Genomic DNA, 15979 nt, shown 5'->3' with positions numbered 1-15979 from the left:
GGCGAAATGCTCTGAAGTTCTCTGGCTCCCATGTCGGGGGATGATTCTGCCGCCCTGCTTGCTCCGGGGCGCCCTCGGGTCCCACCGCGGCCAAGAAGAGGGCTGTGCCACCCTCGTCACCAGAAACTTTATTTCCAGAGGAAGTTTGGGGACGTGTCCCAGGATGTGGAGAAAGGGGGGCGCCAGGAAGTTTTATTACGAACTCCAACAGGCATCCCCGCTTCCCTTCTGTGGTCTAAAGAGTTATAGTCTCAGCTTTACCACTTTCCTGGGACAAGTCTTTGCTCCCTGAGCCTCAATTGCTTCCGTTGTAAAATGGGATTAAGTTTTCACCTCTCTTATTGGGTAGTAAGGATGAAATGAAATTAAATGTCTTGAAAAACCAAACGGGAGCTTGGCCGCTATGAGCAGATGGGGAGGGGGCCGGCCGGGAGAACCGGTTTCCTGTCCTGGGGACAGGGGATGCTTCACCCCTAGGAGCTGACAGAGATGGCCCACAGCTGCTGAAGCAGGACCCAGCTTTTCTTCTGCCCCGCCCTGGGGCAGACACAGAACCTGAGGAGAGTCAGGCCTCTCCCTTTTCAGGTCCCTAAAAGGATTCTCTGAAGGCTGGATTTGGGGGAATCCTACTTCCTTCTCCCCCAAGTTAACCCACCTACCTTGCTGCTAGTGGAGGTCCCTGGAGGGAAACAAAACCCTTGCACATTGTGGAAAAAGATGTGAGATGAAAGGGGAAAAGAAGCGAGTTGCCCTCATTCAGACGGAGGGTACTGGTCCTAGCTCTGAATGGCGCAGGCCTCTGAATGGAAGAGGAGGGAAAGGAGCGACCATGGTGCTTGTGGAAGAAAGTATCTGGGCTTCATGGGGTCCAGAGAGCCCCTGTGAGAGCTGCCTGTGCCCTGCAGGCTGGACACACATAGCTGGCGTTCTGGCCATGTCCTGGGTCTGCAGTGTGGTGCCCTTCCTTGCAGGTATGAGGTTGCCTGGCCTCATGTGATGGACTCTGCCCTCCCTGCCTTACAGGTGGTGGCAAGATTCATTTTCTCACATGGCTTTATTATGAAGCTTTGCTTTGTGAATTCCAAACCTAAACTGCTTACCTTCCGTTTGTGTCCTCCTCCTTCCCACGCCCAGCATTTTGACCTTTCTCCTTGCTGCTCTCCTCTGCTTGTTGTAACACAGTGCATCCTTCAAGACCTTTCTCAAATGTCACTGCTTCTGAGAAGCCCTCCCTGATCCACCAACCCTCCACTCTGTGTGCTTTTGTCCTCTTCTGACCCCCAAGCACTTGTATCTGCCTCTCTAATTGTGCTTATTACATTCCCTAGCCTGGTTGTGATGTGTCCTTGTCTTAACTTCTTTGGTCATTACTCATCTTAGTGGCTTCTGTGTTATGAGTTGCTGCAGCAGACAAAGTTCAGGTTTTGAAGTTAGAATGGCTTGGGTGTAGCTGGTTCACGCAACTGGAAACTGAGAAAGTCAGCTTTCTAGGCCTCATACTGTCCTCATCTTTAAAAGTAGGTATGAAGCCCTGTTTCTGGCTGGATTGGTAGAGCTAAATAGATAGTTTCTGTTCTGCAAACGCTGTTCTCCTTCCTTTCTCCTGCACATAAAACTGATTTTGTAATTAATTTAAATTTGTTACCAGAGGAGTCCTTGGTTGCAGTATTATTGAATGGCCGTATATGCTTATTATAAATACACTGAAATGTCTAAGACCCAGACAATGGCCCACTTAAATACCTTTAATCTGTCTGATTGATGGTTTTTGTCAGTATCTTTGTGTGGGTGGCAACTGAATTATATTTTAGTAAAACTTTTCACTAGCAACAAATATCACGATCAACCTGTTTAACTCTTTCTGGTTACAGACAAGGAGGATTTTTGGCAATACACGATTTGAAAAGGTGAAAATAGGCCACCTCTCCCAAGATGCACCACTGGGATCCACATACACATTTCTTCAAATATGACAGTTTGGACCCCCATGTATGGAATCAGTAGGACTAGATGAAAATTGTGAATTAATCTTCTGCAGGTTCATTTAGAATCCTATACCTGATAAATGTGACTCCTGAAATCAGTCCTCATTTATTCCCAGATTTGATGGGCTTCTCTGCCACTCCTTGGAAACATGTAAGCAGAACCTGGGACGGAGAAACCATCCTTGAATATAGAAAAGAATGTGGCACCAGCTGGGTAAAGATCGTCCAGATCACGCTTCTGTTCTCCTACTGGTCAGTAATGGGACCTGGGCATGACTTTCCTGTCTCTAGGCCTCAGCTTCTTCATCTGGCAAGTGGGGCATCCTGAGGACCTACCCTGTTCTCACAGTCCTCCCTTTTTGCTTCTATGTGCTTCTGGGCTTCCACCTTGCCATTTTTCTTTTGTGTCCAATTTTTTGTTGTAGCAAGCACGAAAAACGGAATGTCTTCACTGATACCAGGGCTTAAAAAGACCTTTATTAAAAAGGGTAAAAGTCGAGAAGGCACAAAATAAGAAAATCCCTGTGACCTGTTCTTATGGAGGCATGAAGCAGCTCTTCTTAAATGAGAGACTTGGTTGGGTTGCTGTCTTCCTGAGTGAGGCCTTTCCTGAGGTGGGTGTGCTGAGATTGCCCATCCTGAGAACCACTGGTGTATACTGAGGGGTGGGACAGGTTGCGTCAGGGGAAGCAGGGCAGGTGGGGGTTGTGTGAACCGAGAGCCAGTGCACGTGTGAGGTGATCAGTTGTTGTTCTGCTTGTCATCAGCTGGGAATGTGGGCTCACTTTTGCCAGATTTCCCGAGTTTGCAAGAGAAGCTGGAAATATTCTGATATTTAAAAGTTGGCAACTAATTCAAATTTTTGATAAATATGGTGTGAGTCAAACAAAATATGTTTTTGGGCTGAATCTGGCCTATGTGCTGTTCATTTGCACCCTCTGCTGTATACAGGGATGTCTTCTTGAGGCCTGGGCTTGTAGTATATAGTAGGTGTGCAGTAAACATTTGTAGAGTGAATATGACTCCTGGTGGCGAATGGCTCACAGCCCGCCTAACCGTTAAATGGAATTCTCAGAAGCCACACAGAGACGAGTAACAACCTTTGTGTGTTGGATTCAGAGCCCACTAATGGGCTGGTAAACATCTATAATATTTATACCCTGATAAGTCTCCATCTAGTTGTTAACAGTTCTGTGAAATTCAGAATAGCCTCTCGTTGGGAAACTAATTCTCACAAGAAAAATTTTCCCCAGTGGGGACAAATGAACTTGAAAAAAAAATTTTTTTTAATTAAAAAAGGGTATTTTTAATCATGGGATCATTGTGTTAAAAAGGGAAAAAAAAACCCCACCTTTACCTATGGAGGTTTGGGCACCACTGATGGGAACAGTGTATTACAGCAGGGCAGGTGGGTAGCTGTCTCCCTCCTGAGCTTACCAGTGGCCTGGAGGAGGAGCTAGCCCTGGGGCAGTTGGCAGGAGGACTATGTTGAGGGCCAAAGGGGCAGGACAGGGAAAGGCTTTTGACATGGCAGCGTGGGCAGAGAGCTGTGGCTCTGTCGAAAGTCTTCTGAGGTGGCCTCACTTGGAGTCTTCCACATTCCTCTGAGGACGGTGCCGGGAAACACTGGAAGACAAGAGTCACATTTGCTCCGTCCCCTCCCAGCCCAGACACAGACACCTGGCAGGTCTGGGCACATCTGCTGCTCAGCTCAGCATTGGAGCCTGACTAAGCCGTGTTGAGGCCAAGCTGCACGCCCCCCCTTCCCCAGCTGCCTGCTGGGGGACAGGCTGGCTTGCCACAGGCCTGGCCCAGGTGTCGCAACTTCTTCCCTCTAGCCCCTGGGCTGCTCCTATTGCGAGGAAGGAGATGAGGCCATTCCAGAGGTGGCACAGGGTTTTGGTGGCAGAAAACTGTTCCTGTTTCTCCACTTCTCACACAAGGTCAGGGATTGAGGGGACCAAAATGCCCTGAAGGTCCTGCTACACCAAGGGGAATGCACTGTGTCTTGCATTTGGGGTTTTGGTAGCCAAGACTGCCAAATCTCAAGGAGGGGGATGTCAGTAAGGAAGAGTGATAAATACTGTTGTAAATTCCAACCTGCAAACAAACCAGGCCTGATTCTAAACTGCTTCCCTGAGTGCGTCTGACAGTGATGCAGTTTGTGAGCATCCGTGGCACCCTCTGCAATCAGGAAAGAATATTCATTTCTGACGCGGACAGATTGAAGGCTTATGATGGTTCTTTCAAGTGTAATGCTTGGAGAAAACATTGCAAGTTTGGCTACCATTGTTTTGATATGTCTGGGATGCGTGAAGTTAGCTTCTCATTTATTCTGTCCTCCATGGCCTTTAAACAATCAATGACAGTCATAAGAAGGCTGTGGCCTGCCTTCCAAACAGCTCATCCTCTCTTCACCAAGGCAGTGGAAAGAAAATATCACAGGTGGACTCCTCCCTGGACACTTTATTTAGTACTACAATAGCAAGTCTGAACTCAAGGAGCTCTATTTCTATGTAAAGTGTAGAAGAGATACTTAGTTGTTGAAAATCCCTTAGACTGGCACTTTGCATATTGAGTCGATGAATTTGGAGTGGATTTTATCAGGACAGGACAGTTTTGGGAGGCGGGTGAACATGTGCCAGAAGAAAACTTTTAAGGTTCATTATACCTTGGAACATGGCATCTTCTGCAAATTTAACAACCTATTATTCAAGTTGAAGGAGAAAATATTTGGGTTACTATAACTGAGAATTCCAAGCTAGGTCATATTGCTTTTGGAAATTGGGAAGAAAGGGTTAGGGAAGATGGACTATAGGATGGACTTTAAATCATTCTCAATTACTAACTGATAGCAAACTTCTAAAATATTTCTTTGGGAGTTTCAGTGTATTCTTAAGGGAAAAGAGAGCTATGAAAAAACAAACTTAGAGTTATGCATTTTATGATTTTGAAAAAGTAAAACCATCTTTAAATTTGATTTATTAAATTTAGAGGAAATAGATTCCTCTTTACAGCCCTCATTTCTGATACTGAATAAAAATTAATTAGTAATCCAGAGTCTAAGCATGAAAAAGGATTGCAGCAGATACTATGCTGTGATTGCCTCCTCAACCTCCATTTCATTCCTTCTAAAGCATGTCGCAGCCATTTCTTCTGGGTGGGTACCCAGCCCCAATCCCACAGGTAATTGGTTCAGGTGACCCAATCACAGAGTTTTTCCTGGTCCCAGGGATTGGTTCCAGGGTAGTCCAATGAGCTCAAAGCTCAGGACTTTTGTTTGATGGTCATGGGAGGCCAAGTTCTTCTTTCCCCATAGGCATGAAGAAGGAGACATGTAATCCCCGATGTTACCTGCAGCTTGAGTAGAGTTGAGAGAATTGTAGGGAAATTCAGCTGAAGCTTTGATCAAACCATGCGTGAAGCCTTTAGCCCTCTTAGATTTGTGAACAATTAAATCACTTTTATCATTTAAGCCAATTTGAGATTTTTCCCCCTTATTTTCAATGGAAAGCTTCTCAGCTGATATAGATTTTTAAAATAAATATATTTATTTATTTAATTTATTTATTTTTGGCTGTGTTGGGTCTTTGTTGCTGTGCGCGGACTTTCTCTAGTTGTGGCGAACGGGGGCTACTCTTCGTGGCGGTGCGAGGGCTTCTCATTGCAGTGGCTTCTCTTGTTGCGGAGCACAGGCTCTAGGCGCGTGGGCTTCAGTAGTTGTGGCACACGGACCCAGTTGCTCCGTGGTGTTACATTCAGTTTTACTGGAAGATTATTCTGGGATAAAGGATAAATGAAATACCAAGTGCCCTATGTTGATAACAGTCTTTGTTCATTTTTTCACTCTAAGATGACCTTGGTGATAGACGATTAGGAGAGAATTTCTGAACATAGGCCCTCAATCCACAGACCCTGGGCAAGTGAGGAGATCCTTCTAATTAAAGCACATTGATGCTGTAGTCATGATTATCTCCTTGATCTTAAGTAAAATATTTTCCAGAAATGCACTGACCACATACTTTAGTTATTTTTTTAATTTAAAATTTTATTTATTTATTTATTTATTTTGGCTGTGCCAGGTCTTAGTTGTGGCACGCAGGATCTTTGTTGCAGCATGAGGAATCTTTAGTTGTGACATGCGAACTGTTAGTTGAGACATGCATGTGGGATCTAGTTCCCTGACCAGGGATCGAACCCCCGCCCCCTGCATTGGGAGCACAGAGTCTTAGCCACTGGACCACCAGGGAAATCCCCACATACTTTAATTTTTGAAGAGACTTTTCTTCTTGGCTTTTGAGATTCAGAGGGTAGGGACTGTTGACTTTTACTGTTCTAGAACAGTGCTCTTCTGTATGCAGTCGGTGCTTCTTAAATATGGGCTTACCTATAAATGTATATATGAAGAGATTTAAAAACATACTCTTGACTTGTAGCTTCTTAAAAGTACCTTCTTGTAAATGGCATAATTGAAGTCTTCTAAAAATGTAATTGCCAACTGCACTTGGGAATCCACTTTGTCAAACTGTGGCTTCTAAGACCTTGTGTCTGACACCAAATCAGTTTTGATACCGACGTTTCCCAGAGGTGTGGCTTTAAATCCTCAAGTTACAACACAAGTTTTAACAGGCCAGTTTTGTCTGTTACCAGGAGTTTAGTAATTAACAAAATGCCCCGGTACTAATGGTTTATCAAAAGGTGAGTCAGTAAGTAAGAGACATTATACAGGAAAATAGACCTGTATGCTTATGAAGGAACTCGTGTAAGGAGCATGCCAGTTACATGTTATGCTCAATTTGGACCCAGTCACTGAAGCTCAATCTAAGACTTCAAAGGGAGACCAAAATCAAGCTCTGGGCATAGATCCTATATATTAAAATCTACTGACCTTCATAACGTCCATTCTGGGATTCACACACCTCAGAATCATTTTCACAGCTGTGGGTATTTTGCAACAGCCTTTGTTACACACCTTCTAATAAAAGTTAGTGGTTTTCTTGGAAGTCTGAAACAGAGCACATAACAGCCAGTGAGTAACCTGCAAGTAATGCCGTGGTGACAATTTTGCTTTGTTCTGTGGGAGTGTGAGAAGCCGAGTCAAGACACCGATTGCCGTCGTGAGTGCTGGGAAAGGAAGGTCCACACGCTCCAAGAGGGGAATGTTCTCTTTATCTGAGGTGGCTGCCAAATCTTAAATACTAAAACATGTAGGTGTACTTGAGTAAAGAGAAGGCACTGACATTTCAGAGATAACATGATGGAAGGAAAGGAAAAAGAGGAACTGGTTTACTGGGTAGAGATGTAAATTTACCCTGTAAAGGTAACCTGTTTTAGAACCTCGGCGTCCTCAGATCCTGACAGAAGGGTCCACACACGTCCTCATGCTTGTGTTTCTGCAAAGCAGGCTTTCTGCCTGAACCTCCCCTCTCACTTTCTCTCTTCAGGACAACCCTAATGGATTGCAGATGTCCCATTTGGTTAGAAACACGTTTCAGATACATCTGCCCTTCTTGCTTTTATGCAAAAAACACCTGCAAATCTTTATCTTTGGTTAGATTTACCACACATTTGAAGCTTTGAAATTTTGGTCCAGTGGGAAAGAGGAGCATGTCACCACCCTCCTTCTTCTTCAGTTGGATTCCATAATGGACAATAGCCTTTGGGGGAGATGTTTTCATTTTTCTTTAAAGATAAGAGTTGGGAAGGCTTTAACAGCCCAGACCTACTCAGCTGAAGGCTAATTAATTTCTTTAAGCCTGTAGAGTCTATGGAAAAATCTATGGTGACTGTGGGTGGACAGCTATGGTGCGTGTGTGTCACTTCCTGATTTTCTGAATCTTAGCAAAGAAGATGGGACCACAGCACCTGAAGAAGAGAGAACAATGAAATGTTGGCAAACTGGCGAGGATATGGTTACAGGACCAGCTTCCTGGAATGTGCCTTGAAAAAGCATGTGTTGTATTTCTAACAAGTGAGTCCCTCTAGGCCTCAGGGAAGGTTTTTAGCCACTCCCTTTAGTCATTCAACTTTAAGATATTCCATCCCAGCACCCAAGGGATGACAAATGCCACTTCAGTAGTTTTGGGATGATAAAGTAATAAAATCATGAGCTGCCTCTGGGAAGTTTGAGAAGGAAATCCATATTTAGCGTGGTTTTGTAAGGAGGTGGGAAGCATTGGCTAGCTGAACACTAGCTGTATAGCTTTGGGAGCCTCAGTTTTCTCAGCTGTTAAGTGAAGAACGTAGATTAGTCATTTGTTTATTGCACAGTAATTATTGATACTGAGTGCCTTCTATGTGTCAGACACTGTACTGGTGCCTGAGGACACAACAGACCCAGTCTCTGTCCTTGTGAGCAGCCCCTCAGCAGAACTGTCACCTCCTGGTCACTTCCCATCGTTCACTGCTGACCCTGGGGATTGGCTTAGAACTTTCCACCCCAACTGGACCTTCATTCGTTCCTGGATTTCAGTGTTCATGTGGTCTGCCTACCCAGTAATCTGACCCTACGATTCTTGGACCTCCTCGGCCTTCAACTTCTCTTCCCTTTCTCACAACTTTGTTCACACTTCAGTGTATTTTGAACTTATAAAGACCTCTAGTTTCCTGACTCTTCTATGTCCTCTATCAGTCTCTTCCTGGCCTCTGTCTCTTACCTGTGGAGTAAAAACCCCATTTCTATTATTCAAATTACCCTCTCCGGTAATCCATAATTCCACGGCACCACTATCCTTTTGCAGCATCTAACAACCAAATTCTAAACCTGGGTCAGGGGACTTCTCTGGTGGTCCAGTGGTTAAGACTCGGAGCTTCCACTGCAGGGTGCATGGGTTCCATCCCTGGTCAGGGAGCTAAGATCCCACATGCCGCACGGCGCGGCCAAAAAATAAAATAAAATAAAATTCCTCTTTAAAAAACCCCCCCTGGATCAATACTATAATCAGCCTCCTCAGCTTCCACATGCAGACTGAGCATTGATGGAGAAGCAAAATGATAGTGGGGTTGGTGTTACCACAGATACCAAGTCTCTACCCCAGTGCCCCATTTCCATGGACAACTCCCCTTTTTTTCCCCTCAGTGATTTAACCAAAATATATTTAAACACCTGTTTTATTTTACTTTTTAATTGTTTCTTCTCTTTCTCTCTCTTTTTTTGGCTGTACCATGCAGCATGCGAGATCTTAGTTCTCCAACCAGGGATGGAACCCATGCTCCCTGCAGTGGAAGTGTGGCATCCTAACCACTGGACTGCCAGGGAAGTCCTAAACACCTGTTTTAAATCTCACCTCCTCCAGTCTCAGAGGATGCTGTTCCTCTTCCTTCCCCCACCAAGTGCACCCTCTGGGGTTCTATTAGTGATAATCTCTCTCTATTGTATCTTCAATGTCTCCCTTTCAGTTAGTTCTTTTGGGCCCAGCCTATAAACATTTTAAACTCTCTCCCACTTTAAGGGGAAAAGAAACACGATTACAGTGAACTGTTATATCGATAGATTCGTCCTTCCAAGTCTCCCAGTATTCACAGCCTCTTGTAGTCCCCTCCCACGTGGACTCTAGGCTTGACCATGTAGTTTGCTTTGGCTAAAAGGTCATTAGCAGGTGTGATGCAAGTAGAGGCTTGGCAATGCTGAGCTTATCTCTCTTAGATTACAATAAGTCCCCTGCATACGATCGAGTTCTGTTCTGAGAGCGCGTTTGTAAGCCCAATTTGTTCATTAAGTCCAACAAAGTTAGCCTAGGTACCCAACTAACACAATCGGCTATGTAGTACTGTACTGTAATAGGTTTAGAATACCTTTCACACAAATAATACATAAAAAACAAACAAAAAATAACGAAAACATTTTTAATCTTACAGTACAGCACGTTGAAAAGTACGGTACAACAGATGGCCCTTCTTAGCAGTACCAGCTCCATCACCGCTGCTTTTACACTTGCTTCCAGACATCCTGGGCTTGAAACAAAGATACTGTACTACTGCATTCTATACAGTACTGTAAAGTACACAAATGCGCCACCACTTGTAGAGGATGCATGCACGTGACAATGTATGACAGACACGTGAACTAACTTACGTGATTGGACCTGCAAACGCACGTTCCCATCTTTGAAAGTTCACAACTTAGAGGCTTGTATGTAGGGGACTTACTGTATTCCCTTTTGGAGCCCAGCCACCATGTTGTAAGGAAGTCCAGACTGTCTTGCTGGAGAGAATGGCCACATGGAAGAGGCCCTGTAGAGTGACTGATCAGTTTGGGAGAGAGGATCTGAGACCATGTGGAGAGAGAAGCCTAGTGTCCCAGCTAGCCCAAGCACATGACCCACCCGTTGAATATAGCCCACGAGTGACCTAAGGAGAGACCAGCAGAAGAACTACTGCATCAATTGATAGAATCCTGAGAAAAAATAAATCCTTGTTTTAAGTCATAACCTTTAGAGTGGTTTGGTGTGCAGCAGTAGATATCTGAAACAACCCTGAGAAACAAAAAAAAAGAACATTCCCTTGATCACACACCTTCTCCACTCTTTCTCTTCTTCTTGTCCAAGCTTTTCAAAGTAGGCTACACTTGCTGCTCGCTTCCTCGATTTCTCATCTCATGGGCATTCTTCAGCTGTCCACACCACTCTCTGCTGTATTAGTCTCTGTGGACCACAGTTTCCCTGAGTTCCATGGCATCTCATGGTCCTGGTTCTCCTCATTCCTCTCTCACCAGATATTTTCCATGTCCTTCATGGGCTCCTTTTTCTCCACCTGCATTTTTCATGTTCCTCAGTCTCTGTCCTCAGCCTCCTGTTGTTTCTACTTCACACTCTGCCTCCTTTGGTTTAGACCCTACACATACAGTATGAAAAACCATCTGCACTGTCTTAGGCCTGTAGACCATTGTGGTGCATGGTCGTTTTTCATAAGCAAGCTTGTCTCCATGCCTCTACTCCTATCTCTTTTGCCTGGAATAACCCCACCGGCTGAGGTGGAACACTGCTCCCCCCACCTCCCTGTTGGCTAATTCCTACTCTTCCTTTAGGCTTGGTTTAAGCTCACTGTCCTCCAAGAAGTCTTTACTGAGAGCCCTCTGTTTTCCTTTTCCATGCTGGGCTAGATGTCCCTATTCCATGCTGTACTCTGAGAATAGATTTCCTTTGCATTTAACACATTTTAATTGTTTTTATATCCCCCCCCACCACACACATTAGACTCTTTGCTCCTCGATGACAAGGACCATATCTTACTGATTTAGTATCTCCCAGGGTTTAGCATAATGCTTGGTGTATCATCTTTGCCCAGTAATAGGTGTTCAGTGAATGATTGTAGAGGGACTGAATGGTAGAGTTAATGTCCTTTGGAGTTCCATTCCATTTTAGGTTTTCATATCTCTATTTGTAAGGGAAATTGGCCTGTAATTGTGTGTATGTAAGTCAAAGAAGTTTGGAGTCCATGGACATGTTTATTTTGTAACATCAGTTGGTAGCTTCCCATTTTTCCCAGTGCTACATAACATGGAAATTATGTTCCTCTAAGATTTGACAGTATTCACCTGTGTATTCCCTTATTCCTGAAATCTGCTGGTAGGGGTAGAGAGGTATTTTTAATAGTTTTTTTTTTAATATTCATTTTCCTTTATTACTCTTTTCAAGTTTTCTGTTTCTTCTGCTTTCAATTATTTTATTTATTTTTAGGGAGAAATATCCATCTAGTTGCTATTTTTAAATTAAATAACATAATTGTGTGCAATGATATAATAATTAAAAATATAGCTATTGTTATGTCAATTTTCTCAATTCTAATTTTGTTTCCTTTTCTCTCTTAATCAGACTTGTCACTATATTGTCTATTTTATTAGCTCCTTCAACAAGTCACCTTGTTTTATTTTTATTATTTTCTTGATCTAATTTTTCTTAGGATTCCTTTAGTGTTCTATATCTAGAACTTTAAGTTGAATGCTAAATTCTTTAAAAAAAACATTTCATGCTACAAATTCAACTCTGAATATATCATTAACCACATTTGCTATAATTTCTTATGTAATATATCCATAATTATTTTTTTCTGGATCATCTCTTATTGTACTATTCGTATTTTAGTTTGAGCCAGATGTTATGTAAGGCTTTCCAGTTTATTAATGCCTTCTTTTTTGGTCTTAAACTTTACGCTTTATCACTTTACTACACTATGATCAGAGATTATAGCTAATGTAATTTCTGTTTGTCTGTGTGTGCTTTAGGGTTAGGGCTTGGGAATCTTGAAAGGCTGTTTGGAGAGTGGTGCTGGTATGTGGATTGTCTAAAATAAAAGGGGTTAAAAATACTAAGGTAGAAAAGGTCACATCAGTCAACTTTTCTTATGTCCTGTACTTCCCTCATTGTTGCATTTACTATCCTGTGTTATAATTGCTTGTTTGTATTTAATGTCAGATTGAATCAGGCTTGTTCATCAGGTATCCCAGTAGGGGCTCAATAGATATATTTGTTTACCAAATAAGTAAATATTGCTAGATTCTCTTTTTTAAACCAGCCTGAGATTCCTTGTTCTCCAAAATGGTACCTGGTCTAATTGCTATACTTGCTCTGACTTAAGAGATTTCATTTCACGCTTTCTCAGTGTTTCTTTGCTATTTTCATGCTATTTCAACACACAAAATATGTTCTGTTTACTTTTGGCTATTTGGAAGCCAATCACCATATTGTTAATCCTAGTAATAATTTTCTTGAAACATTTTATAAATTTTTTGTTCTGTACTTAATCAAAGCTGGTATCTTTTGACTCCCTTTGATGGAAAAAAGAAATATTATGCCCTCCTGGACTTCCCTCTTCTTTCTCTTCCTCTTCCCATTCTTCTAAAATCTAAAATATAATCAGACAATACAGGACTTCCCTGGTGGCGCAGTGGTTAAGAATCTGCCTGCCAATACAGGGGACACAGGTTCGATCCCTGGTCTGGGAAGATCCCACATGCCGTGGAGCAACTAAGCCTGTGTGCCACAACTACTGAGCCCGTGTGCTACAACTACTGAAGCCCACGTGCTTAGAGTCCGTGCTCCACAACAAGAGAAGCTGCCGCAATGAGAAACCCGCGCATCGCAATGAAGAGTATCCCCTGCTCGCCGCAACTAGAGAAAGTTCACGTGCAGCAACGAAGACCCAGCGTAGCCAAAAATAAATAAATAAATTAAAAAAATAATAAAATATAACCAGACAATAGGTATGATAGTTATATATTGCCGTGTAACAAATTATCCTAAAATTTAGTGGCTTAAAATAACAGACATTTATTGTCTCATAGGACATAGGACATGGCTTAGCTAGGACCTCTGGCACAAGGTCTCTAATAAGACTGCAGTCAAGGTGTTGGCTGCGGCTGCAGTCATCCCAAGGCTTAGCTGGGAGAGCATTTGCTTCTCACTCACCCATGTGGCTGTTGGCAGGCCTCAAAAGATCAACTTCCAAGCTCACTCATGTGACTTTTGGCAGGCGCCAGATCCTGGCTGGCTGTTTGCCAGAGTTATCAGTTTCTCGCTACATGGGTCTTTCTATAGGGCCGCTTACAACAACATGGTAGAGCAAGCAAGAGAGAACAAGAAATGGTGAGCAAGGTGGAAGCCAGAATCTTCCTGTAACCTAATCATGGAAGTGACATCCCATTACTTCCTCTCTACTTTGTTAGAAGAGTGTCCCTAGGTCCAGCTCACATTGCAGGGTAGGAGATTTCACAAAGACCTGATTACTGATTATCAGATAATAGTGTATTCTTTCCTTTGAGGTTTAAGAATACATGAGGATGTGTGTTAATATTGTTTCCTTTTTATTGATCTTATCTGGGATAATCCAGGGAGTCCTCTTGATTTCCAGTGTCAGGTTTTTTTCCCTCCAGATTCTGCTTTGATATATCCAAATTGAGCTTTGATAATCAATTCTTAACCAGCTGTTCATTCTTTATCAGGAACGTTTTTTTCATAGTTTGGCTATCAGATCTGTGTTCTGTTTTTAATATCTCTTGTCTTTTTTTGTTTCATTTAAAATATTTTATATTGATTTATTCTGTATTTGGTATATCATTCTTGACATTATCATCTATTTGAATGAATAGATTCTCTCTAGTTTTCATTCTGCTTTTATTACTTTTAATGAAGACCGAATTTCAGCTGTTATGGGTATAATTTTGTTGCATTCTTTTTATGCTGACCTGTTCATTGACTGATGTAATGAATTCTTTTACATCATTGGAAATATAAAGCAGCTTTATCTTCAAGTTTACCTACTTGAGGAGGAAGGGTTTCCCTTGGGGTCTTACATATTCTTTAGTGCTGCAGAATTTTTTCATAGGTCCCATGTTTCTTCTTCCTTTGAGTTTGAGTTTTTCTTAAAGTCTTTACTATGTTTGGAAGACTTGAGGGACTGGATTGCTTAAAAACCCACATCCCATGATTCATTTTAACATGGAGAGCCCTCCCTGGGACTAGTGCCAAAGGTTCAATCAAAAGGCTGCCAATGACTCCCTTAGGAAGTTCCTGGATCTGAAAATGAAGGATAGACCAGGAATAGCTGAAGGTTAGCTAACCTAAACCTTTCTTGGAATAAGACTGGAGTATAAGGCAATCAATAGATGCAGGTTACTCATTCCTCCTCTGCTGAATGGCTGAACAAAGAGAATCTAGGGCAGACCAATTGCTTTCTTATTAATGCTGGTGAATTATTTCTTTGTTTTGGCTCATGTTTCAACATTTCCTCTTTATCTTATGCATCTTCAGGTAACTTCTGGCCCAAACTTACAGTCAACAGTTAATCTACCAATACATTTTTCCCTATTTTGGGCTCTGTTTCTTTGTTCATACCGCCTTGCCTCCCTTTGGGTTCACTCTTCTTCTTACTGAAGTAAGCCCTTTGGTAGTCTTTCCAGTGAGGATTGTGAATGGCACATGCCCTTAGACTTTGTAAATCTGAAAAAGCCTTTATTTTGCTCTGACTCATAAATGGTAGTTTAGCTGTGCGAAGAATTCTGAACGGATGGTTGTTTATTCCATTAGAAGTCTTCTGGCTTCTGATACTGTTGATGAGTGGTTCACTGTTGATCTAACATAATTCTGTTGCAGGAAATCTGTCTTGCCTCTTACACAGCTATAATTTTTTTCTTTTTATCCCTGATTTTTTTTCAGTTTCATAAAGATGTGCCTAGGAATGATTTATTTTAAGTTATCCTGCTCAATATTTGGTGTGCATTTCAATTTAAGGAAAAATTCTCAGCCAGCATTTCTTCAACTATTGCTGTCCTCATTTTTTCTATTCTCTTACTCCAGACTCCTGTTAAACGTATGCTGGAACCTCTCTTCTGAACTGCTCTTTGTTATTTATCTTTATCTTTCTATGCTCAATTTGGGTAAATTTCCTGGTATTATCTCTCAACATTCTACTTTTCTTTTTGTGTTCAATATAGAAGAATATATTTTACATTAATATATTTTTCAATTCTAAGATTTATTATAAGTTCTTTATCATATTCCCCTGTTTGTTTCATTTCTGCCTATTTTGTTTCATAACTTTTTGTTCTTTTCTTTTATTCTTTTATGGTTGTTACTCATTCATTTAGCTCTTTGTAGACCCTGAAACAGTCATCTTAAAATCATTTTCAGGTAGCTCTTTCATTGTCATTTCATCTGGATTGAATTCATCTACTCACTGTTCATTTAAAAAGAGTGGGGACCAGATACACTTATCACTGTATAAAACTGAGATTAAGGTGGGACTCCCTTACCCATTAAAGAAGCCTGAAAAAAAAAGTAGACTAAGACTGCTTGCTACTTCTTAAAAAAGCCACACACTTATGGAGGTGAGAGAAGCTCCACTTAGCATCCAGGACCTGAGAAAAGCCATGTCATTGCTCAGTGTTTGGATCTGTGTGGTTCTGCAGTGATCCTGGCTTTGGTTGCCCATCTCTTACGGGGTACTCGTGAACCCATCAAAAGTACCACCGCTTACTACTTGTAAGCTTGTATTTCTGA

The 15979-nt window shown here is 42.1% G+C and overlaps 1 protein-coding gene across 6 annotated transcripts in view; it reads left to right on the top strand.

Annotated features, from left to right (window-relative positions):
* Positions 1 to 15979, top strand: part of SH3GL3 (SH3 domain containing GRB2 like 3, endophilin A3) — a 288846-nt gene that overhangs the window by 1103 nt on the left and 271764 nt on the right. For 3 of the 6 annotated variants that reach the window (XM_033402955.2, XM_033402954.2, XM_033402952.2), the window contains exon 2: positions 2102 to 2237. In XM_033402955.2, the coding sequence (XP_033258846.1) occupies positions 2184 to 2237 (54 nt within the window). In that variant the 5' untranslated portion in view covers positions 2102 to 2183. Of the gene's footprint in view, positions 1 to 11; positions 1518 to 2100; positions 2238 to 15979 lie in introns of those variants that run through there. The other 3 variants (XM_033402961.2, XM_033402957.2, XM_049706873.1) reach the window with 2 other exon arrangements.

This window comes from Orcinus orca, chromosome 2, assembly GCF_937001465.1.
Source record: "Orcinus orca chromosome 2, mOrcOrc1.1, whole genome shotgun sequence".
NCBI classification, from domain to species: Eukaryota; Metazoa; Chordata; class Mammalia; order Artiodactyla; family Delphinidae; genus Orcinus; species Orcinus orca.
Note: the sequence above shows the minus strand (reverse complement) of the source record. Positions and strands in the feature narration are given on the sequence as shown.